We start from the raw sequence: 23,855 nt of genomic DNA on the forward strand, positions 1-23,855 counted from the left end.
GGAAATTTGGTGAAAAATCTAGCAAAATATCGACAATCACAATGAAGAAAACATATATAAACATATTAATATCGAGAGATTAATGATGATGGATAAATAAATAATGAAAATATGAATTTGTCGCTATATCTAGTTTTTAAATTGTAAAGTTGGTGAAAAAACTAGCAAAATAATGACAATCAAACGTAGGTGAGCATATTAATAGCAGAGATTAATAACGATTGATAAAAAAAAATATCTTAAAAACATGAACTTTGTCGCTATATATAGCTTTTAGTTGCAAATTTAGTGAAAATATAGAAAAATAGGGATAACTAAAATGACAAAAACATGCATAAGCATATATTTAATAGCGAAAAATTAGTGACGACGGATAAAAACAGTATATGAAAACATGATTTTGTCGCTATACATAGTTCTTAATTGCAAATTTAGTGAAAAATATACGTGTATTCAATTTGTCGCTATTAGTAACAAACTTTTGACGGTGAAAATTTATCGTTTTAAATAGAATTTATATAATTTAAGTAGCTCATGAATGTTGAAAGTAAATAAAGCATTAGAAAAATAAGTAATGTAAAAAAGAAAAATGTTTAAAAAAACAAAATTTTAAGGTATGGTTGTTCAGCAATGCATATACGAACATATTTCTTTCTTTAAATTATAATAATTTTTTGTATATGTATTGTGAAGATATGTCATAGAATCATAATATTCATTTGATTGTGAAAACCAGTTCACATATGCTTGTTTAGAGGTTTTCCAGTTGTATTTACAACACAATTTATGATATTATCTAGTCATGTATATTTTTAATAGCCAAGGTGTCATAATTTACGTGGCTAAAGTGATTTTAGCAACATATACACAATATGTGGTCAATGCTATTGGCTAAAAAAAATACTTTTTGCTAGTCATAGAAAATTAGCAATAGATTGTTTGAAAATGTGGCAATGATCACAAATTTGGCAGTAGAGAAAATTATGTTAGTAGCTAATAATGACTAATTTGCCACAAATTAACAACTAATAATCTCTGACCGCGTAGCTACGAGTGAAAATTTGCTAAGGAAAATAAGCTATGCTAACCATAAAAAGCAACTGTCAAATTGATAATAATGGATATGTCCAGACTCCAGTTTATAGAAAATGATGCAGTGTAGTCTCATTAACCTTTGGTGTTCATGGTAAGCAAATAGTTCCACAGACTTTACCTTTCTTCCTTTAGTGTCTTCACTATGCAAAAATGGTTTTAACATATTGGTTTCACAGGATGTGTGCATGGTGTGGATGGTCCGAAAGCTACAAAAATGCACTACAACAAATATTTACATTGTTAGCGCGAGAAAACTGCTATCATAGATATTACATAGCGTTATCGTAAATGCTGTGACATCGGCAGCCATGGTAGACCCCCTACATACAATAGCGTTTTTGACATGCTATAATAAATATCTACATACGATAGCATTTTCATATTATAGGACTAATCGAATGCTATAATACATTTTATGGTAACACCAAATTAGTGTTATTGTTTTTGCTATATAAATTTTATAATTTGTATATTTGAATCCTATTTTGCAGAATTTATTTAATTGGATATATATATATATATATATATAAATTGTTTTTCATAAAATCACCAACATACATAAAATTATTATTTGATTAACCAAAAGAAGTTTTACATAACAATCTTAATTAAAATAAACTAACATGTATTGTGTTTACAAGAAAAGAGAAGCTTCTCTATCTCCAGAACTTGGTGCACACAAGAAGAAATGAAACAAAGTTCAGCATTTCCAAAGCAGTAACACTAGTTTTAACTTTCACCAGAGCTGTTTGTCTTTTGTTGAGTCCCTCGAGGATAAAAGAGAATGCCCCAAAAGTGAGACAACTCTGTAGAAGAGCTTGTGGAGCACCTGCAACACATACCATAAAATTACCGGTTAGCTCTCTTCTATGTCAGGACTAAAAGTATTTATATGATGCTGAAATGCTTGCAGGATCAGTCTATTTAAGAGACCCAATGCTATATTAGAAAATATGATGAGAATGATGGATTTTGGATTACCGGGGAAACTAAGAGCAAGACCAGTGCAGCATCCCGCAACTCCAACATTAATGGCTGCAAAACAAGAACAAATAACAATATAAGTAAGAGCGACATTACAATTTCATGTAAGAACTAATGATTGGCAACTTAAAAAGAGGAAGAGATTTGAAGAGTCTTACCGTCATCTTTCCCACGCACTTGCTTGAGAAGGCAAACAACCAAACTATGGACTCCAGATAAAACAGCAAAAGTCTTGAACAAAAAGAAAGCAATCAATACTCAGTTTCGTGGAAGAGCCATATAAGCAAAAAGCGTAAAGATGAGAGTGAGTGTGTACCTTTGCAGACTGCCCTGCATCTGCAAATGATCCTTTAAAGCCTTTCTTCTTGAACAATCTTGAACCTGAACAACCCAAAACAAACATATCTCTATCTCGTGAGATTATTTGTAACAATTCAATCATCATAATACTTCAAAAGCTTACAGCAACCACTCTTATCACATTTGACACTCTACAACGAAAAGTAAACTAACTTAATTGCAAAAACAAAATCAAACTTGAGAAATATGTTCAATCCCCTAAATCTGAGATTGTTACAGTAATTCTAAAACACTTACTGATTGCTCAAAACCTAATCCAGGAATATTGAAATCAAATCAACTAAAGAAACTCAATCTTTTTCCCCAATAATTCTCAATTTACTATCATCAGAGAGTAAACGCAAACAGCTGAGTAAATAAAAAAAACAGGCATAGAGGAGGAGATGAAAGAAGAAGGCTCTTGGTCTTGTAGTTCTGCCTGCACACAAAGTTTGGCAAGAGAGAGACTAAGATATCACAAATCGATTTTAAATTTAGGGTTTATGACAGTAAAGTCTCAATTAGCCACCGTCGCTGGAACACCAATACGGTGATAGTGTCAGAATTAGCCAAACACCATTGTTCTCAAAGAGATAGAAACAAAGCTAAAAGCTTTCACCTTTCACACACAATTAAAGCGACCTAGAAGGCAACAATTTAAGACAAAGGCTTAACGAGAGAGAAGAACACCAACATGTTAAGAGACCCACGAATCTGAATCCACCAAAAATTAAAAAAAAAAATATTCAACAAAGCTGAAAGATGTGACGCCATATCTGGGACAATAGGAGAGATCTTAGTAATCTCTACCAACTACCTCAAGTGCAGATCTGTGGCTGGTCTCGTCTTTTCGTCGGTGCCTCGAGGGTAACACAAAAGGGCAAAAAGCGACGATATTGTAAATCAAATCTAGGGTTTAGTGTAATCATCGCGAAGATTTTAAAGAGGAAAAAAAAATTTGAATCTGAAGATAGCGAAGAGGTATTTGAGGAGAGGAGAAGAACTGAAGAACGATAGAAAACAAACGAGAGAAATTAGGTTTTAATTGGTAATAACTAATAAGTGATTTTTTTTTCTAGGTTTTTAAGTGTTTTGGCGTTACAAAGTGAATTATTTTGGCTAAGTATTGGCGGACAAAACAATTTTATATTCCCACCTAGAGATTTTCTATCTTAGCGTTTAATAAAAGCTATAGTATAATAACCAAAATTACAAACAATCTTTAATAGCAGTTGAGGAAATCGAGCTATTTTCATGTGCTATGAATGTGGACTTTTTTTGTAGTGATGATTCGTTGTAATGAAGAAAGAGAGAATTGGGACTCTGCAATAGAAGCAAGAGTAGACCTACACACACCATCTTCTTCGGTCACATTGTAAACATACAAATTTGTGTCTGTTCTAAAAACCAGCTGCATATAATTGGATGCGGCTAGTTACTTTATTATTAAGACATTAGTAATGCGATACTTTTTGACATAAATATAAGATTTGAAAAACTGACAGTAAGTTAATGTTTCGATTGTGGTGTAGATAACGCAAATATATTGGCGGAGAGTCCAGAAGAATGTTATGCAACTGGAATGGATTCGTCTATTTTGAAACCAGCTACATTGCAGAAATTGAGATTTATTTTGTGTTTATAAATTGAGTGGCTTGTGTGTATGTATATACTAAAATTGTAATCTTTAGTCATTTTATCATCAACTAATGTTACATTTCCTAGTTTTCTCTTGTTTTTATCATCATATTTGAGTGTGTTTTTTTTTCTTTATCTATACACATATTGATGTGATCGTAGGACGGGAGCTCGACCAAAACGACCAAGACACACTGGACGTGACTGAGACGCCTGACCAAGACGCCCCGGATGCGGCCAAGACGCCTACCTCGAACGCGGCCAAGGCACAAGCAATCCTGCCAGGAGCCACAACTCGATCAAGGAGTTCAGCAAAAGCGGCCAAGCAGCGGATCAACCTCTTTGTTCGATCATTCGTCCAGCATCAACTGACCGATGAAGACCTCGAAGGTTCAGTTCGTTTGGTCTTCACTCTTACCCAAGAGTGAAGACAACAAAGTCACTTAAGCAAGAATTTGTACTCTTTTTCCTTACTCCGGGTTTTTCCCATTGGGTTTACCGGAGAAGGTTTTAATGAGGCATTGAGCTTGGTGCACAACGCCCTAAGACTAAGTCGCTTCACGCGTCAAGGCCAAGGCGGTTATCCTTTTCCCTTTTATCTTTTGGTTTAATTACGAACTTTGGAATATTCCTTTTTAGACCGTTGAGAGTGTTATGTTGAAAGTCACAAGAGGCGACTTGTTCCATTTACAAGGAGAACACGTCTAAGGAAAAATGTGCGTATCAAAACGAATCCGCGTGTCCCTAAGCCCTCTCTTGACCTAAGTATTTAAACCCTCTCTTAGCTCTTTGTTCTGCTTAGACTTGAATGAAAATAAAACTTTTCTCAAAGAGAGATTCTTTGATCTTGTCTCATCCTTTCTCTAGTTCAATCCGGTATTGTTCTAAGGAAGAACCCTAACGACCTCAAACCGGGTTTGCCGTCGTTAGTGACCGTATCAAGAGGAGAGCCAAACCTCTTGTGTCATCGTTCAATCCATCTACTCTTTCTTCATTCCATTTCATCTCGCTCTCACTGTCGTTTTCTACCACATCCATCCGATAGCCGCATCCATCCCTCCGTATCGTATCTGTCCATTCCGATAGAGGCTTCACGACCGTTTTCGCACTCTTTCTTCGTTCCAATTCATCTCGCTCTCACCATCATTTTCTACCGCATCCATCCGATAGCCGCATCCATCCGTCCATATCATATCCGTCCGTTCCGATAGAGGCTTCACGACCGTTTTCGCAAACGGTTCGTTGGAATCTCCTCAAACTCCGTTTCACTCGTTTGAATCGTTCCTAGTTTCTAAATCCCAAACCTTGTCCAAGGAAAGTTTTGTGTATCTCACTCTGTCCGAAGACGCTTCCTCCGTCCGTTCCGCATCCGCGACCTTCGGTCACATCAGCTTGGTATCAGGGCTTCAAAAGCTCCTGAAAGGTTGTTTCATTCTAAAACTCTTCCCTTTTGTTTAAAGTTTCAATCTTTATCTTTTTGGGTAGCCTAGTATGCATTATCTCGTTTCGCATGTTCCCATTGTTCATTTGGTGTATGTTTGGTGTTGTCAAGCGATTGTTTAGGTTGTTTAGCTTTCGTATTGTTCATCTTGTTCGTCTTAGTGTTCATCTGTGTTCTTGTGTGGTTACTTTTAGATAGATAAAGTTAGGATTTCATTTTGTTTCCGCGTTTTTGTTCTTGACCATAAAGCATTTCTTGTCGTATAGTACTTTTGCTTTTGCTTTTTGTTTTGGTCATAGGTTTAATTTGTGTGAGCTGTCCTCAATCATTTGGTGACGAAATAAAAATCTATTGTGTGGTCCTATTGAACGTTTGGTTCTCACGCGTTTGTGTTATTTTTGCTTTTGTGTTGCGAGGTTTAAATTCAAATCCAAGACGCGTAGAGAAGCTACACGTCACCATAGACCGTACGGACGATGGCCGAAGAACCACCTCCAGCATCACCCGAGATAGGAGTCACCCTCGCCGCATTACGAACCGGCATAGAACAGCTTGCGGAGCGTTTAACAAGAATCGAACTGTTAAACCCTCCCCGTGAAGATTCTTTGCCCGCAAGGCGACCACGACGAGAGCCGGCGAGCGACCAGTCCGAGGAGGACTTTGAACCGAGGCCTAGACAACGTCACCAACATGACGATCCATACGAAGAAGCTCCAAGGCACCACGAGCCAGCTCATAAGATGATCGCACCGACGTTCGCTGGTAAATACGACCCAGAAGCTTACCTCGAATGGGAAAGCCGCATGGAGCATCTATACTCGTGCCACGCCTACCCAGAGCTGCGCAAGGTTCAATACGCCGTAGCTCAGTTCACCGATCACGCTCTTACTTGGTGGGATCGCCTTGAAGCTGAGCAGCGCCGCAACCAAGAACGACCTATCACCGTTTGGGAAGTCTTAAAGGTCGAGATGTGATGGCGCTACGTGCCCCCGTTCTATCACCGAGAGCTCTAGAAGAAGTTTTGGAGGCTCACTCAAGGCGCACGCCCCATAGAAGAGTACTACGAGGAGTTGAGCACTTGCGCAACCGATTGCAAGTTGACGACTCCGAAGAGTCACTCATGGCTCAGTTCTTGGATGGGTTACAAGAACGCATTGCGCGCAAGGTCGAGCGTCAGCCCTATCAAACCTTTGAAGAGTTGTTGCATCTCTCGGTGCAAATTGAGAGTCAAATCAAGAAGAAGAACGCCTCCGTGACTCGTACCAGAACTCAAGGACTTCCGACTTGGTCTCCTAATGCATCGCCATCAAACCGCTCTCAAGAGAAGCCGAAGGCAACTAATGTTGACACAAGGTTCAAACCGCGAGAACCAGCCACCAATGAGCGCCAAGACCCGCGACGCAACACTACCAACGTCCGGAGCCATGACATTGTTAGCTTCAAGTATCAAGGGAGAGGCCACTACGCTCGAGAATGCCCGAACGCACGCACCATGATCCTTACCGAAACCGGCGAGTTCGAGTCCGACGACGAGGCGACCGAGGATAACGTTCGAGGAGAGGCTGAAGTGGAAGAGCTGAGCCCAAAGTCGGAGAGCTGTTAATGATTCGCCGCATCCCGAACGCAAGCGTAGCCACCGACAACGTCAACCAGCGCGACAACATCTTCCACACTAGGTGCAGTGTAAATGGTAAAGTTTGTGGCTTGATTATAGACGGTGGATCTTGTACAAATGTTGCAAGTTCTAGTCTTGTCAAGAAATTATCTCTTGAGACCACAAACAACCCTCTTCCTTATCGTTTGAAATGGTTAAATGACAAGATTGTGATCCACGTCAAAGAAAAGGTCATGGTCTCGTTTAGTGTAGGTCCGTATAAGGACCAAGTCCTATGCGACGTGGTGCCTATGCAAGCTAGCCACCTCTTATTGGGGCGACCATGGCAGTTTGATAAGCAAACCACGCATTGCGGTCATACAAACCAATATTTCTTCGTCCATGACAACAAACGTATTTGCTTGAAACCCTTGAGCCCCACGCAAGTTCATGAAATGCAAAGTAGGTTGTCAAAAGACTCGGACGATAAAAAGAACTTTTCAGTTCAATATGGTGATGTTAGAAAGTCCATTAGTGACTCTGGCCAAGTGTTACTAATGGTCTTTCGAGATTTATTGCTTATAGGCCTTGAAGGATCGATAGACGCCCTACCGGAGGTGATTCGCGATGTCTGCTGACGTGTTCCCCGGTGAGCTTCCCGAAGGTCTACCACCGATCAGAGGCATTGAGCATCAAACTGATCTCGTTCCAGGAGCACAGCTTCCTAACCGGCCAGCCTACCGAGTCAACCCCAAAGAGGCGAAGGAGCTCGAGCGCCAAGTAGCGGAGCTTATGTCACAAGGATACGTTCGTGAAACCTTGAGCCAGTGCGCAGTTCCTGTTCTCCTCGTGCCCAAGAAGGACAGATAGTGGCGCATGTGTGTTGACTGTCGAGCCGTCAACAATATCACCATCAAGTATCAACATCCCATACCGCGGCTCGATGATATGCTCGACGAACTAAGTGGCACCAACGTCTTCTCAAAGATCGACTTGAAGAGTGGCTACCATCAAGTTCGCATGAAGGAGGGTGATGAATGGAAGACAGCCTTCGAAACAAAACAGGATTTGTACGAATGGTTGGTAATGCCATTCGGTCTTTCTAACGCTCCTTCTACATTTATGCGTCTCATGAACCACGTTTTAAGAGCTTTCATCAATAAGTTTGTAGTGGTTTACTTTGATGACATCCTCGTGTATAGTTCTAGTCTGTCTGATCATGTTAAACACTTAGAAGCTGTCTTGTTTACTCTCCGCGAAGAGCAACTGTACGCCAACTTGAAAAAGTGCGTCTTTGCTGCTGATGAATTAGTGTTTTTAGGTTTTGTTGTGAGTTCGCAGGGCCTTAAGGTCGATGGAGATAAGATACGTGCGATAGAGGAGTGGCCCATGCCAACAAGCATCACACAAGTCCAATCGTTCCACGGTCTCGCAAGCTTTTACCGGAGGTTCGTGAAGGACTTCAGTACAGTGGCCGCGCCCCTCACCGCCGTTATCAAAAAGAATCAAGAGTTTAAGTGGGGAGAGGAGCAAGACCGAGCGTTCACTGAGCTCAAGCGCCGCCTCACGCAAGCCCCCTTGTTGACCTTACCTGACTTCAACAAAACGTTTGAGGGTGAATGCAATGCTTCGGGAGTTGGGATCGAAGCAGTTCTTACTCAAGGAGGCCGACCCGTGGCGTATTTCAGTGAAAAGCTTAGTGGTGCGGCGCTCAACTACCCGACTTATGACAAAGAACTATACACCCTCGTTCGTGTGATGGAGGTTTGGCAACATTACTTGTTGGCGAGAGAGTTCGTGATTCACACCGATCACGAAACGTTGAAGCATCTTCGCGGCCAAACCAACTTGAAGAGGAGACACGCAAAGTGGGTTAGGGTTCATAGAGTCCTTTCCTTACGTCATCATGTACAAGATGGGAAAAGAAAACGTGGTGGCCGATTCTATATAAAGAAGACATGCGCTGATCACTACGATGGATGCGCGAGTGTTAGGTTTTGAAACCATCAAGGACGCATACGCTGGAGAGGCTGAGTTTGGTGACTGTTTCCAGAACCATGGGAAGGGAATTTACACCAAATTCTATCTTCATGAGGGGTTCCTGTTCAGAGGGCGTCGGCTATGTATACCGAATGGTTATATCCGAGAGTTGCTTGTTCGAGAAGCCCACAACGGAGGCTTATCAGGTCATTTCGGCATCACTAAGACATTGGCCGTGCTTCGAGAGCACTTCTACTGGCCAACAGACCATTCAGGATCGTTGAAAAGATCAACGATAATGCCTACCGACTCGAGCTTCCAAGTGAGTATACCACATCAACTTCTTTCAATGTCACTGACCTCATCCCGTTTGATGTAGGTGAAGACGGAGATGTTTTGTCCCCAAAACCTTTTCAATGGGGAGGGAATGATGTGATCGTAGGACGGGAGCTCGATCAAGATGACCAAGACACGCTGGACGCGACCGAGACGCCTGACCAAGACGCATCACACGCGGCCAAGATGCCTACCTCGAACGCGGCCAAGGCACCAGCGATCCTGCCAGGAGCCACGGCTCGATCAAAGAGCTCAGCAAAGGCGGCCAAGCAGCGGATCAACCTCTTCGTTCGATCATTCGTCCAGCATCAACCGACCGATGAAGACCTCGAACGTTCAATTTGTTTGGTCTTCACTCTTACCCAAGAGTGAAGACAACAAAATCACTTAAGCAAGGATTTGTACTCTTTTTCCTTACTCCAGATTTTTCCCATTGGGTTTACCGGAGAAGGTTTTAACGAGGCATTGAGCTTGGTGCACAACGCCCTAAGGCTAAGTCGCTTCCCACGTCAAGACCAAGGCGTTATCCTTTTCCTTTTTATCTTTTGGTTTAATTTTGAACTTTGGAATATTCCTTTTTAAACCGTTTAGAGTGTTATGTTGAAAGTCACAAGAGGCGACATGTTCCATTTACAAGGAGAACACGTCTAAGGACAAATGTGCAGATCAAAACGAATCCGCGTGTCCCTAAGCCCTCTCTTGACCTAAGTATTGAAACCCTCTCTTAGCTCTTTGTTCTCCTTAGACTTGAATGAAAATAAAACTTTTCTCAAAGAGAGATTCTTTGATCTTGTAGAATCTTTTCTCTAGTTCAATCTGGGATTGTTCTAAGGAAGAACCCTAACGACCTCAAACCGGTTTTGCCGTCGTTAGTGACCGTATCAAGAGGAGAGCCAAACCTCTTGTGTCGTCGTGCAATCCATCTACTCTTTCATCGTTCCATTTCATCACGCTCTAACAGTCGTTTTCTACCGCATCCATCTGATAGCCGCATCCATCCGTCTGTATCGTATCCATCCGTTCTGATAGAGGCTTCACGACCGTTTTCGCAAACGGTTCGTTGAATCTCGTCAAACTCCGTTCACTCGTTTGAATTTTTCCTAGTTTCGAAATCCCAAACCTTGTCCGAGGAAAGTCTCGTGTATCTTGCTCTGTCCGAAGACGCTTCCTCCGTCCGTTCCGCATCCGCGATCTTCGGTCACATCACATATTCTCTACCAAAAAAAAACTTATTTTACTATATATATTTTTTACTTCTCATATTCATATTCTCTTTGTTCCCACGTTTTCATAGTTTAAATATTATCTTCCGCGCCTTCATTACTTTTCTCTCTTTCTATGAACACATGTTATGTCTAAAAGACTTTTGCATCAAACCCAAACATATGGTGTCAATGACTCAATTATTTAACATTGCTGGCGTAGTGTTTGATGATATCTGTTACATAGGAAACCATGTTCTTAGCAACAGAGTTCAAAGTTTTTATTATTATTATTATTATTATTATAAATCGTGAATAATATTACCAAAAGTAAAACTTAGTTACAGAAGCTTAAGGCCCGGGGCATGGAGTTTCTTAGGCTTAAAAATATTAAAAAGCTTAATGAATCTAGAAACAACTTAGAGGAGAACGGTGAGTTACCAAACCATTGAGGACAATAATCTACTACAACCTTTATGATATCTACGAGCGAGAAGAGTATCCCGGATGCTTCTATTTTTGTTGACTGGCAAACTCTTATCTCATGCTCTTGACAAAGTCCCTATCAGTCCAATCTCATCAACTCACCATAAGATACTGCTTCCAATCAACGGTATATCATATCTGGCAAGAGCGTAACAAGCGACGTCATGGAGAGAACCCCAGTACTCCCTCAGCACATCTTGTCAAGCTTATTGATAAAAACATCAGAAACAGATTCACTGCAATCCGTAATCAAGGTGACTACTCTTACGATGATGGGCTGGCTTTATGGTTTGCTATGCGTCCCTAAGAAGCAAAAAGCGTTTCCAAACCTTTTGAGTTAATTTTGTTTCAGTCTTATTCAATGTAAATCTCAAATAAAAGGCCACAGCCATCGTAAAACAGTCTTTGAGTTTGAATTAATTTAGCATTCAATTCAAAAAAATATCAGCCTCTAGCTACCACTTTGAAGCGTATTGCGCTGCCCAGGCTACTGTCTATCTCCTTTGGCGAGACAGAAATAATCGTCTGCACAACTCTATCTGCAGCAGTTTTTACTATCTACTGTTTTGTTTTATCAATTCTGAACTGAATTAAGGTTTTATAATTTTTTAAATTAACCGTATTATATATAAATAGGAAATTTCATATATTTTCTCCGCTTGATTAATCATCCTGCAACGTTATCCCATTTTTAAATGATCTATTGTATTTGTATGATTGCATTTTGCATAAACAAAAATGTGAACCCACAGACACAGATACTTAAGGAATGTGTAGACTACTAGACTGAGGAGACATGTTCACTAATTATATTAACAAATTAAAGAATCAAAATCAATATTTATAATTAAAAATTATAAAATAAAGAAGACGAAGCTAGATATGATTCTTAGATGTCTCACAAAGTCATATATAAACAGATCGATACATCAATACAGACAGAAATATATTCGTATCTAAGTTTGATTCACAAACCAGATCTCGAATAATTTTATGACTTTTTTAGTTGTATGATTAAATAAAATATATTCTCTGGCTTCACAGTAAATCTATAAGCCTCTCCCACGTACGTGGAAGCGAATCTCTCCGGCAGGCAAGCACAAATCAATATCACCCATCTCTCTATCTATCTATAGCTTGCGTACATCAATCACTTTCGCCTTTCACATGTTACAACTACCATTATATGTATCATAGGTGCAATTTTGCATGCATTTTACGTCCAATATAAGTATATATGTGCATAATAAAATATATATATTATATATATATATATATATATATATATATGTATTGTTATGCTTCACGTGATGGAGAGATATGGAGTCGTGATGAATAAGATCGCCCTTTGGCCTAACCAACAGGTACGTAGTTTAGTAATTAGTGAAAGGAGAGAGTAACTTCAGATGCTTTGATGGTGGAAAATAGAATATATTTTTACAAGAGTGTTCCTTTAGTTTTATTCATACGATCTAGTGGATTATTTGCACATGATTGATCCAATTTAGAAGAATCTATCTTCTTTTCTTTGTTTTAATAATATTTCTTTCTTTTCTAATTAGTTGTTTTAAGTGATGTAGATTTGAGGGAATCATCTATATATTATGATTTATGAACAAATTAACAACAAAACAAATTTTGCAGACATGTTATCGTGGGAATAATTTTTTTGTCAACCCATTTTTTAATTAAAAACGGCACAAGAATATTATCCCACATTTGGGTGAAACAAACCATTTTCGAACCCGACATTTTGTTTTTGCTTTGACATAACTGTAAATATCATTAGAAGTGAAAGTTTTCGATTTACATAAGATAAAACTTATGGTTTTTAAGACCTTGTCAAAAAAAAAAAAACATGACAACATGTATTGATAAAATAAAAAAACACAGAAGTCATCTAAGCCAACAAATTAAACCTTCTATATAATAATAAAAATTAAGAAGTTTGAGATGATCGAACTTCGTACCTTGTGTTTGTGTGTGCAGTGAAACAAGTCATTTAGAAGGTTTATTGTTCTAGCCTTCTAGGCGATTGCTTAAAAAATTTTTACTGTATATGTTTACTTGTATAGTTACGTACGTAGACTAAAGTAAAAAATCAGTTTTTGGTATTTGGATACTTTGTATTGAACAATAATATCTCGAATTTATTATCAAAAGGCAAATCGGTTGGAAAATCAAAATCGTATCTAAAATCATTCATTGTACGTGGTTAACAATGTATTGACAAACATGACCGATATCGATCGATCACAAACTCTAAATACTCGAATTCCAATATGTTTAGGCAGAATATAATTAAGGAAATGGTGGATTTACGGTTAAAATAATTAAACATAAATATTTACAAACTTCTTGTGAGAAGAAAAGATTTTAACTGAGATATATCTTTAAAAGAAAGATTTTATATATATAATTTTTTAACTAAGAGAAAAAGTCAATGGCGAACCGCTGGTTTCCCCGAGGGGGGGGGGGGTATCGTCATTTCGGCCAACTTCCTTCTTCAGCTGCGGCTGAAGGCAGTCCCAACCGTCCCTCCACCCTTTCCTCCTGACTCTCCTAACCTTAGCCCTTTCCCCTCCTTTTCTGAATTTCCTCCTCTTTCCCTTATTTCTCCTGTTTCTTACCATCTACACTCTCCTCAAACTGATTACGTAGATCCTGAGAGAGTGATCCTTGCACTTCCTGCTCAACATAAGTCTACTCCTGTGGTAGTGAATGCTCAGGCACAAGAAATTCTAAATTCGTATCATGCTTCCCTAAGACAAAACCCTAGATCTGAAACTCGAGCTACAGTTGCAATTGGAAACACTGTAGTTCAGACAGATGGATTACTATCCACCCTACCTCCAAAGGTGGTTCGTCGCTTCATCAAAGCTACTCAAACTGCTAGTACTCAGTTAGTCGACCAAACAGCGTCTCAGGTTGCTCCTGGTCCAACTGTTACTACTGCTGCAAACTCTCCTTCTACTGTAACCCAGGTTTCAGTTGCTCCTACTCTTGCCTCAAACCTACCAACTCCTCCAGTTACTGGTCCTCTTCCTCCTGAAATAGTAGTCCCTGTTCCCCAAATTCAAGTACCCTCAACCCCTACTACCAGCTCTTTGGATGCAGCCCCTTTGTTACATGCTCTAAACCGTATTCCCTCGCAAAGTCCCACTGTTCCTCCTCCTCAAAGCAAGCCAATTCATTCCCTAGCTCAAAAACTAAAATCTGTTGCGGACAGGTCACTCACAAGGTTAGCCCCGGTTGATTTTTCGTCTACATGAAAGCCTCGTGTCACTATCTCGGATTTCGTTTTCCATGAAGGTGCTGAAATTCATAAGGATTTCATTTTTGGTCGTTTCAAAGGAAGACTGCCAACCTACAAGCATATTCAAAGTGTTCTTAGTCATATTTGGGGTAAAGGGCAAAGATTTGAAATCCATCTAAATCATGCCAATAACTCAATGCTAGTCAGGTTGCCAAATGAATACCTGAGAACAAGGATCCTTGAAAAGAAAATGTGGTACATTAGGAATGTATATTTTTGGTGGCTCAATGGGATGCCTCGGTGGAGCAAGCACTGATCTTGATGCGATCCCCATCTGGGCACATCATAAAGGAATGCCTTTTGATCTGATGTATCACAAAGGAATCAGCCTGGTTGCTGGACTAGTTGGTGAACCTAAAGAGATGGACGAGTTTACAAAGAATTTGGTTAGCCTCTCCGTTGCCCATGTTAAAGTTGAAAGAAATCTCAATGAACCCTTACCTTCCTCAATGGAAGTGGAAAGGAAGAGTGGTGAATTCATCACTATTGAGGTTGAGTATATGTGGGTCCCGCCTACGTGTTCCAACTGCAAGGAGATAGGCCATGTAATCAGATTATGTCCGTCTGTAACCCTTTCCTGGACCCAAACGAAAAAAATCATCAGTTAAGGAATCTGTAAAAAGCACTGCTGATAGACTAGTTTTCACCAAGGATATCAATTCCCTATGCAGTTGTAGTACAAAGGATTATCAATCCAAATGGTTGTGTATTGTTAGCAGATAGGATGCAATCAGAATCAAGCAAGTCAAGCCAAGCAATAGGGGGTTTGGTTCTAACAATCCTAATATAAACAGAGTAAAAGAATATAGACAAGTAAACCACACGACCTAAGCACTCGATGCAAGCAATCGAGTACAGGATCGAGTGGCGTGATCGAGTATGCAAGTGAACTATGAACAGCTCGAGGTATTACTCGATGCAAGTTATCGTGTACCTGATCGGGTAAGTGGTCGAGTAAGTAAGGAAAATGCAAGAAATGAAATACGAAAGTTCCTAAGGATGGGGGTAATCGAATCCTAAGTGTTCTAGACCAATACGGATGCCTTACATGCCTCAAGAAATTATTTCCTAGACAATGAACCTCTAAAACCTTGTCACCACACTGTCGCACTAGTAACAATCAACCTTGAACATACTACCACACTGTCGCACTAGCAATATGAACAAGCAAGCATTAAGAACAATTCATTTTTGTCAGTACACTTAGACTTATCTGATTTTGTCACTCAAAGTTAAGTATACCTCTAGCATTGACCTAATCAAGCATTTTATCTACTCCTTTCGGCCTGTAGCATTGTAAACTCCCTAGATCTAGTCTCAACCTGTCGGTCTGTTGACCGCATTAAGAACATCAACCTAGAAGGAAATTTATCTATCATAACAATCAACTAAAGCATCCTAACCGATCAAGAACACCTAATCATCTATCCCTTCCCTAGAAACTTTGCTACACTACTCGGACATAGAAACGAATGATAAAGCCATGGAAATAAACGAAAATGACATTATTTAAAAGATAGAGTAGAGTAGAAAAGAGTAGGGATAAAAGATCTATAAAAAACTACAAATTAAAAGTACAAAAACAAGAAAAAATGTTGAGTCGCTCAGTTCTCTCACAGAAGCTCTCGCTCTCTGGTTTGAGGGTCTGCGGCGAGCTCGTTTGCGAGCTAGGAAAAGAGGGGGTTTATATATGGAAACCCATTTGACCTAGCTTCCCAGACCTGCCCGATGGTCTACTCGATGGGGTACACGAGGCTTGAGTCGGGTAACTCCTCGGGTGGATCTTCAGGTTGCTCTTCGCGCTCTTGGATCCTCTTCGATCGTGTTGGGGTTCGGACTTGTTCTTGTAGCTTGATGGCTCCTTCGGGTACATGCTCGAGTTTTCCTTGTTTTCCCCATTTTTGGCTCTTTAGCACCTGTTTTCATCCAATATATGCAAATGCAGAAATGCAACACCCTAAATGCTCTAAAACTTGATTCCTACAGTAAATGGTCTAAAAATGCTAAGTTAGAGGTATGAACAATGCAAAATATGGACAAAAAATGATGCTAAAAACATGTAAATCAGAGTGTTATCAGACCCCCAAACTTAAATCTTGCTAGTCCTCTAGCAAGTAAGTAAGAAGGTACGGTTTGAAAGTGGGGACTCATAACCTTAAGATGCTCACCGAAGGATGCAAGCTATAGTCCTTAAAGATAGTTTAATGGTGCTAAGATCAATCAACATACTTATAAATATTTTTCTATGCTTATTGCCATGCATCGATCTAGCTCAACCTCCAACTAAAGATAAGGAACATCTCTTTCACATTCAATTAAGTGTTTGGCGAATTCTTGCAAATGGAAGGTGAATCAAGCTCAATCGGTTTCAAGGGTAAAGCTTTTTGATAAGGTGGTTTCTCTCAAAAAATGGAATGCTAGACAGGTCGTGAAAACTATCTAAGACTGAGAACAATTTGGGCATACAAAGCTTAACTCTGATGATCTACCATTTTCTCATACATTCATAATATATTTTTTTATTTAAACCTCCTAGAATTTAACTACCCACACCCTTGATTTTAACTCTTTTTTTTTTCTTCTTTTTTTTTTTACTCCCTAAGGTTTAGACTTTTAGACTTTAAAATTCTAGCTCTAATCTCTCTTTTTTTTTTTTTTTTTCTTTCTTTGCTAAACTCCTAATATACATATATTCCTTTTCTTTCTTTCTAGGAGACTATAGCAAGAACTTTTTTTTTTTTTTTTACTTAGAGACTTAGAGCTAATTAATTCTAACCTTAGGGACTTTTCTCTTTTTTTTTTTTATATTCCACAACCCATCCCCAAGTAAACATTCTAACCACCTATCCTTCAAAACCGAATCTATTAGCTAGTTCAAATCTAACTTAGCTAAATCAAGAGGCAGTTCTTTGTCGTTCTCAATACTCTCAAGGTTTCACAACCTATAGCACAATGAAAAAGGCCCTCACTCAACAATTCACATCAAGGTTGAAAGAAATGTTTGGGTTCATGGGTAGGATAAATGAATCGGGTTAAACGAAAAGATTGGTAAAATGAGGAGTGCTAACCCGAGTTTAGAGTTACCATGAGCAAGTATTCAAGTTCCATAAGCAAGACAATTAAAGTTCAAATTAAATCCAATAATATAGAGATGTTCTAATGTTCAAGCAAGTGGAGGAAGCATTTAATCGACACAAAGAGTCTAAGCAAAGATTTTTCATTTTTTTTTCCAAAGATTGATCTAGCAACAATGAATTGTGACTAAGGGCTATAGCTTCAATCCTAAGGTTTGATTTTTAAACAAGGTGGTTTCAATTGTTGTCCCCTAAGATGCATATGCAACAATCCTATATGAAACAAACATGCAAGTGCAACTACATGAACACTCTTCTATTTTTTTATTTTTTTTTTTGAAATTTTTCAAATTTTTTTGGGTTTTTAGTGCACATAAATGCAGACTCAAATGAATAAAACTAGCATGCAAAAATTTGAAATAATAAAAATAAGAAAATAAAACACAATGTTAAATACATTCTAGGATCCTCCCCCAAACTTAAATTACACAGTCCCTGTGTAAATAAAAGTTGGAAAAGAATCCAAGAATCACACAAAATGAATTAAACTAAATGCAATGTTATTTACAAAGTTTGGATGAATGTGGTACCTCATGGGTTGGTGAAGAAGGAGGTTGCAGCAGCCTCCATGCTTGCCAACGTATAGCCAGGGTCATCTCCGGCTTCAGCAGGTGCCGGTATTTGCTCGTCAGAGAGCTCAGTAATGTGCATGGACGACTTACTCAGACCAGCATCCGAGGTGTTGATCGAGGATGGGATCGCGTAGCTCATCGGGGTAGGGCATAAGAACTGGAGAGAGAGAACACTAAAAACATGGAAATCAAATTTACAGACCTGCCGTTGGGATTTCCTCCCAAGTGAGCTTGTTTATAGTCGCTAAGCTTGACTTTCAATTTATCTCAGACTGGCGCGGGATCGTCGAGACGCAGAGGTGGTTCCTCCTCTGTGCTCTCATTTGCCATGTACCTCTTCACTCTCTGCCCGTTCACAGTAAAATCCATCGCATTGCTATCAAGAAGAGTGACTGCTCCATAGGGCAGAATGTCCTTAATTTCGAATGGTCCTGACCATCTTGACTTGAGCTTCCGAGGGAATAGTCGAAGTCTTGAGTTGAACAAAAGGACTTTGTCTCCAGCTTTTAAGTCCTTGTGTCGGATTTTCTTGTCATGAAAAGCTTTGGTTCTTTCCTTGTAGATTATCGAATTATCATAGGCCTCTAGCCGTATCTCATCAAGTTCGTGGAGATCCATTACTCTCTTTTCCTGGGCGGTCTTGATATCTAAGTTGAGCAGCTTGGTTGCCCACATTGCTTTGTATTCTACCTCAACCGGAAGGTGGCAGTTTTTCCCGTAAAGAAGCTGAAAGGGTGTTCGCCCAATCGGTGTTTTGTAGGCGGTCTTATAAGCCCAAAGTGCATCATCTAGCTTGAATGCCCAGTCCTTTTTCGTGATTCCTACAATTCTGGCTAGTATCGCTTTAATCTGTTTGTTGCTCACTTCTACTTGTCCGATGGTTTGTGGCTGATAAGTTGTTGCGACCTTATGCTTGACTCCGTGCTTCTTCAGCAAGCCATCGAAAACTCTGTTAATGAAGTGGGTTCCTCCATCACTGATCACTACCCTTGGGATTCCAAATCTGGGGAAGATAATGCTTTTGAACATTTTTATTACGACCTTGTGATCATTTGTCGGACTGGCGGTTGCTTCCACCCATTTGGACACATAGTCGACTGCCACTAGGATGTACATGTTCCCATCCGAAGGTTGGTTGAAAGGTCCCATGAAATCTATTCCCCAGACATCAAAGATTTCGACTTCTAAGATTGGCTCCTGAGGCATTTCGTTCCGTCGACCTATGTTGCCCATTTTCTGGCACGATTCGCATTTTACTATGAAGAGCTGTGCGTCCTTGAACATCGTTGGCCACCAAAGACCAGCTTGGAGTATTTTTTGGACTGTTTTGAAGGTTGTGAAATGTCCTCCATAGGCGGACCCATGACAGTGCTCCAATACCCCTTGGACTTCCTCTTCTGCTATACATCTTCGGAACAGGCCATCTGTACCTTTCTTGTAGAGATAAGGTTCGTCCCAGTAGTAGCTATTTATATCTTTGAAGAACTTTTTCCTTCTGTGGGCGTCATAGTCTTTGGGGATTTCTCCACACACCATGTAGTTCACGAAGTCTGAGTACCAAGGGAGTTTAGCTGACTCGATTGCCATCAACTCGATCGACCCGGTTGACTCAGGGATCGAGTGGGCTATCGTGTGCCCAATCGTGTGGCTCATTTCTTCCAAGAAGGCGATGTGCATCAGTCTCTCCTCGGGCATCGAATTGTCGATTGGGAGTGGGTCTTCGATTCTCATTCTGGACAAATGGTTTGCTACTCCGTTCTCAATCCCCTTTTTATCCAGGATTTCTATGTTGAACTCTTGCAGAAGAAGGATCCACCTGAGGAGCCTAGGTTTGGTGTCTGTTTTCGAATAAATGTACCGTAGGGCGGCAATGATCTGTGTAGACAATCACCTTAGAACCAACCAAGTAGCTTATGAACTTTTCGAACGCGAAAACCACAGCAAGGAGTTCCTTTTCAGTTGTGGCATACCTCGTTTGGGCATCGTCCATGGTCCTGCTAGTGTAGTAGATCACATGGAGTTTTTTATCTATCCTCTGACCCAGTACTGCTTTTACAGCGTAATCTGAAGCATCACACATAATCTCGAAGGGATGGTCCCAGTCAGGAGCTTGAACTATTGGTGCGCTCACCAAGGCCTCCTTTATCTTGTTGAAGGCATCTAAACAGTCTTTGTCGACAACGAACTCCACTTCCTTGCAAAGTAGCTGCGTTAAAGGTCGTGCGATCTTAGAGAAGTCTTTAACAAATCGCCTGTAAAACCCCGCGTGCCCTAAAAAGCTTCTGTCATCTCTTACTGACTTAGGGGGTTGCAGCTGGACCATTACTTCGATCTTGGCCTTGTCGACCTCTATCCCCTTTTCTGAGATCTTGTGTCCTAAAACTATCCCCTCCTGGACCATGAAGTGGCACTTTTCCCAGTTTAACACTAGATTGGTTTCCTCGCACCTTTTTAGCACCTTGCAGAGGTTTGACAGACATGATGAGAAAGAGTCTCCATATACCGAAAAATCGTCCATGAAAACCTCCACCATTTCTTCTATTAGGTCAGAGAAGATAGACGTCATGCATCTTTGGAAAGTTGCGGGGAGCGTTGCATAAACCGAAAGGCATCCTTTTGTAGGCAAAAGTCCCATAGGGACAGGTGAACGTTGTCTTCTCCTAGTCAGCAGGATGTATCGGCATTTGAAAAATCCACTGTACCCGTCTAGGAAGCAGTAGTAAGGGTGGTTAGCCAGTCGCTCCAGCATCTGGTCTGTGAAAGGTAGGGGAAAATGATCCTTCCTTGAGGCTGCGTTGAGCTTCCTGTAGTCAATACACATTCGATGACCAGTTATTGTCCTTGTGGGTATTAGCTCATCTTTCTCGTTCTTGACGACGGTGATCCCTCCTTTCTTTGGAACGCAGTGCACTGGGGGACACCCAAGTACTATCGGAGATAGGGTAGATAACTCCAGCATCGAGCAGCTTCAGAATCTCCTTTTTGAGCACTTCTTTCAGATTTTGATTTAGGCGACACTGAGGCTCTATACTAGAGTACGATTCATCTTCAAAGTTTATCCGGTGGGTGCACAAATGAGGTGATATACCCTTGATATCATCTAAAGTATAGCCTATTGTTTTCCTATAATTTCTTAATTGGGTGCAGAGCAATTTCAACTCCTTTTCAGGCAAGCTAGAGTTAACGATTACTGGATAGGTCGAATTAGGTCCTAAGAAAACATACCTTAGCCCATCTGGAAGAGGTTTCAGCTCCACTTTAGGTGCCTTAGATTCCAGCCAATCATCCGTGATTTGGGGTTGCCGCTCGAGGTGATGCCCGATCACTCTACTTGATGGGGTGATCGAGTTGGTGTTCGGATAGGTTGGTGTCGAGAAACTGCAGGACATGACATAGGAGTTTACGACTAACTTGTCCTGACTTCTTTCGTTTAGTACCATTTCCTCTTTGTCAGCTTTCCTCATGTTCTCACTTAGCTCTGGTTCGATAACATCTAGATAAGTATCAAGCAACTCTTTGTAGAGCTCCGTTTCTTGACACATGAATCCCTCCTTACCATCATTTGTCAGTGCTGTTTGCAAGCAATGCCCTATCGCTATCTCTTCAAACGACTCATCACGCAATCTTTCTAACTCTTCTTTCTGGAAGTTTTGCCCAGCTATTGTAGGTTTTTTCATAGTCTCCCGGATGTCAAACTGCATAGTGAGGTCTTCCCCAAGCTTCAGATCGATCTTCCCATTCCTCACATCAATCATTGCTCCCGCGGTGGCTAAAAATGGTCGTCCTAAGATAAGCGGGTCCCTTGGCTCCACATCCATTTCCAACACCACGAAGTCGGTTGGTACGTCTACTGACCCTACTTTGACCGGCAGATCTTCCAAAACTCCTCTTGGCGACCTCGTAGTTCAATCAGCCAGAACCAGCTAGATGTCGGTAGGGGTGAATTTCTCAAATCCGAGACGTTTAGCTACAGTGAGTGGCATCAAGCTGACTGATGCTCCCAGATTGCAAAGACATCTTCCAAACTTCAACGGTCCAATCGAGCAAGGTAAGGTAAAAGATCCGGGGTCACTGAGCTTCTTAGGTGCGGTAGTCCTCGGGATTATCGCACTGCAATCATGACTGAGTGTAACCATCCCCTGTACTTGCTTGATCCGCTCCATAACTGCATCCTTCAGGAATTTCTGGGTAAGGGGGAATCAAAGTGAAAGCGTCCATCAGGGGCATGCGAAGTTCGAGTTCTTGTATCTGTTTTTCGAACAATGCTTTGTACTTCTCCAGTAGTTCCTTGCGAAATCGTCCAGGGAATGGTAGAGGTGGCTTGTAAGGTGGGGGAATGAATCTCCTTTCTTTCTGCTTTTCGCTTCCCGGGTTGTTTGCAGGAGGCAAAGGTACTGGAGGGTCAACCCAATCACCTGTCCGAGTTGTGAGGTCGGGTAGAGGATCGGATTGAGCATCGGATGAGTGGCTCTGTTGTTCAGCAGGAGTGGTCTGTTCACCGAGATCCTCCCCATCTTGAACATTACTATCCTCGATGATGTCCGGTGGTGCTGTTCGAGGGGGTAATTGTCGGCCACTGCGTAAGGCGATCGCCTTTGCAGACGCCGTGTGACTGTATGATGTGGGAAGCCGAGTTATCTGTAATCACCTGGATTGTGGATCCCAATGCGTCAAATCGTTTATGCAGTTCTTGGAAATTGGCTGATAGACGACAGGCGAGATTTTCAAAGCGTGCATTAATGTTAATCATGTCTGTCTTCTGAGTGTGTAGGACTGTGTGCATCAAGGATAGCAAATCCAGCGAAGGCGAACTCGATGGGGGTATCGGGTGCTTCATCGGGTTTGTGTAAGGCATGGTCAGGTTTAGCTTGAAGTTGTTGTACCCCTCTGTTGTAACCTCCTTGGTTGTTGATGTAGTTAACATCCTCTAGCTGCATAGTCTCCCCATCTTGTTGTTGAAACTGCTCTTCCTTTGATATAGCATGTACATGCTTTTGCTGGTTGAGGAGCTGATTGAGCTTGTCATTGAGGGCTTTCATGTCCCTCTTGTACTTGGCATCTTCCTCTCCTGTAGACCGCACAGAGCGATCATATTCCTCATTGTAGTCGCCATCAGATTGAGCCAAGTTCTCAACTAGGTCCCAACCTTCATCAACATCCTTGTTGAGGAAGTTACCATTGCTTGTGGTGTCCAGCAACATCCGTATCTTGGGCACTACTCCTCGGTATAGTGTGCTCAGCAATGAAGCATTACTGAATCCGTGATGTGGACATCGAGTTGTGTACCCCTTGAAACGTTCCCAAGCTTCATTGAACGTTTCGTTGTTCTTCTGTACAAAGCTGGAAATTTCATTTCGCAGCCTTGCGGTTCTGGAGTTTGAGAAGAATTTGGCCAGGAATGCCTTCTTGCACGCTTCCCAAGTGGTTTATCTCAATGACAAATGAAGCATTACTGAATGATTTCTCCCAGATGTGTGCTTTATCTCCCAAAGAGAATGGGAAAAGCCTGAGCTTGAATCCATCTTCACTGACTCCAGATATCTTAGTTAGGCTACAGAGCCTATCAATTTCATCCAGATGATCCAATGGGTCCTCCATTGGCCGTCCATGAAACTTGTTGCTTTGTATCATCTGGATGAGACTACTCTTGATCTCAAAATTGTTGTTCTACACAGCTGGTGGCACAATGCCATTCCTCTGAGTGTGAGTAGTCGGAGCATCTCCTGCTCCTATGTTGG

The 23,855-nt window shown here is 40.9% G+C and overlaps 2 protein-coding genes and 1 non-coding gene across 3 annotated transcripts; 2 read left to right on the forward strand and 1 right to left on the reverse strand.

Annotated features, from left to right (window-relative positions):
- Positions 1 to 1,731: 1,731 nt before the first annotated feature.
- On the reverse strand, positions 1,732 to 5,094 carry LOC147919077 (chloroplastic import inner membrane translocase subunit TIM22-2-like). Its single transcript, XM_087503833.1, has 7 exons — positions 5,013 to 5,094; positions 2,677 to 2,690; positions 2,543 to 2,570; positions 2,396 to 2,460; positions 2,238 to 2,310; positions 2,077 to 2,130; positions 1,732 to 1,924 (listed from the first exon to the last, which is right to left on the reverse strand). Exons 1-7 carry the CDS (start codon positions 5,092 to 5,094, stop codon positions 1,752 to 1,754), a joined length of 489 nt encoding a protein of 162 aa, XP_087359959.1. The 3' UTR covers positions 1,732 to 1,751.
- A 9,523-nt stretch (positions 5,095 to 14,617) lies between these two features.
- LOC147919078 (uncharacterized) lies at positions 14,618 to 15,019 on the forward strand. Its single transcript, XM_087503834.1, has one exon. It carries the CDS (start codon positions 14,618 to 14,620, stop codon positions 15,017 to 15,019), a length of 402 nt encoding a protein of 133 aa, XP_087359960.1.
- Positions 15,020 to 23,373: 8,354 nt separating this feature from the next.
- On the forward strand, positions 23,374 to 23,480 carry LOC147919079 (small nucleolar RNA R71). Its single transcript, XR_015594237.1, has one exon. It is a non-coding gene; the product is annotated as a small nucleolar RNA R71 (small nucleolar RNA).
- The last annotated feature ends 375 nt before the right edge of the window (positions 23,481 to 23,855 follow it).

Source organism: Camelina sativa, chromosome 20, assembly GCF_030686135.1.
Source record: "Camelina sativa cultivar CO46 ecotype springtype chromosome 20, ASM3068613v1".
In the NCBI taxonomy this organism is placed as follows: Eukaryota; Viridiplantae; Streptophyta; class Magnoliopsida; order Brassicales; family Brassicaceae; genus Camelina; species Camelina sativa.

Bases quoted from the DNA above. Each gene is read 5' to 3' on its own strand.
- LOC147919077 (XM_087503833.1), bottom strand. From the start codon at position 5,094: ATGGATGTGGTAGAAAACGACAGTGAGAGCGAGATGAAATGGAATGAA. The intron at 2,131-2,237 runs GTAAGACTCTTC...CTTGTTTTGCAG, and splicing joins AGTGCGTGGGAAAGATGACG to CCATTAATGTTGGAGTTGCG. The intron at 1,925-2,076 runs GTAATCCAAAAT...TATGTGTTGCAG, and splicing joins TCTTGCTCTTAGTTTCCCCG to GTGCTCCACAAGCTCTTCTA.
- LOC147919078 (XM_087503834.1), top strand. From the start codon at position 14,618: ATGTATATTTTTGGTGGCTCAATGGGATGCCTCGGTGGAGCAAGCACT.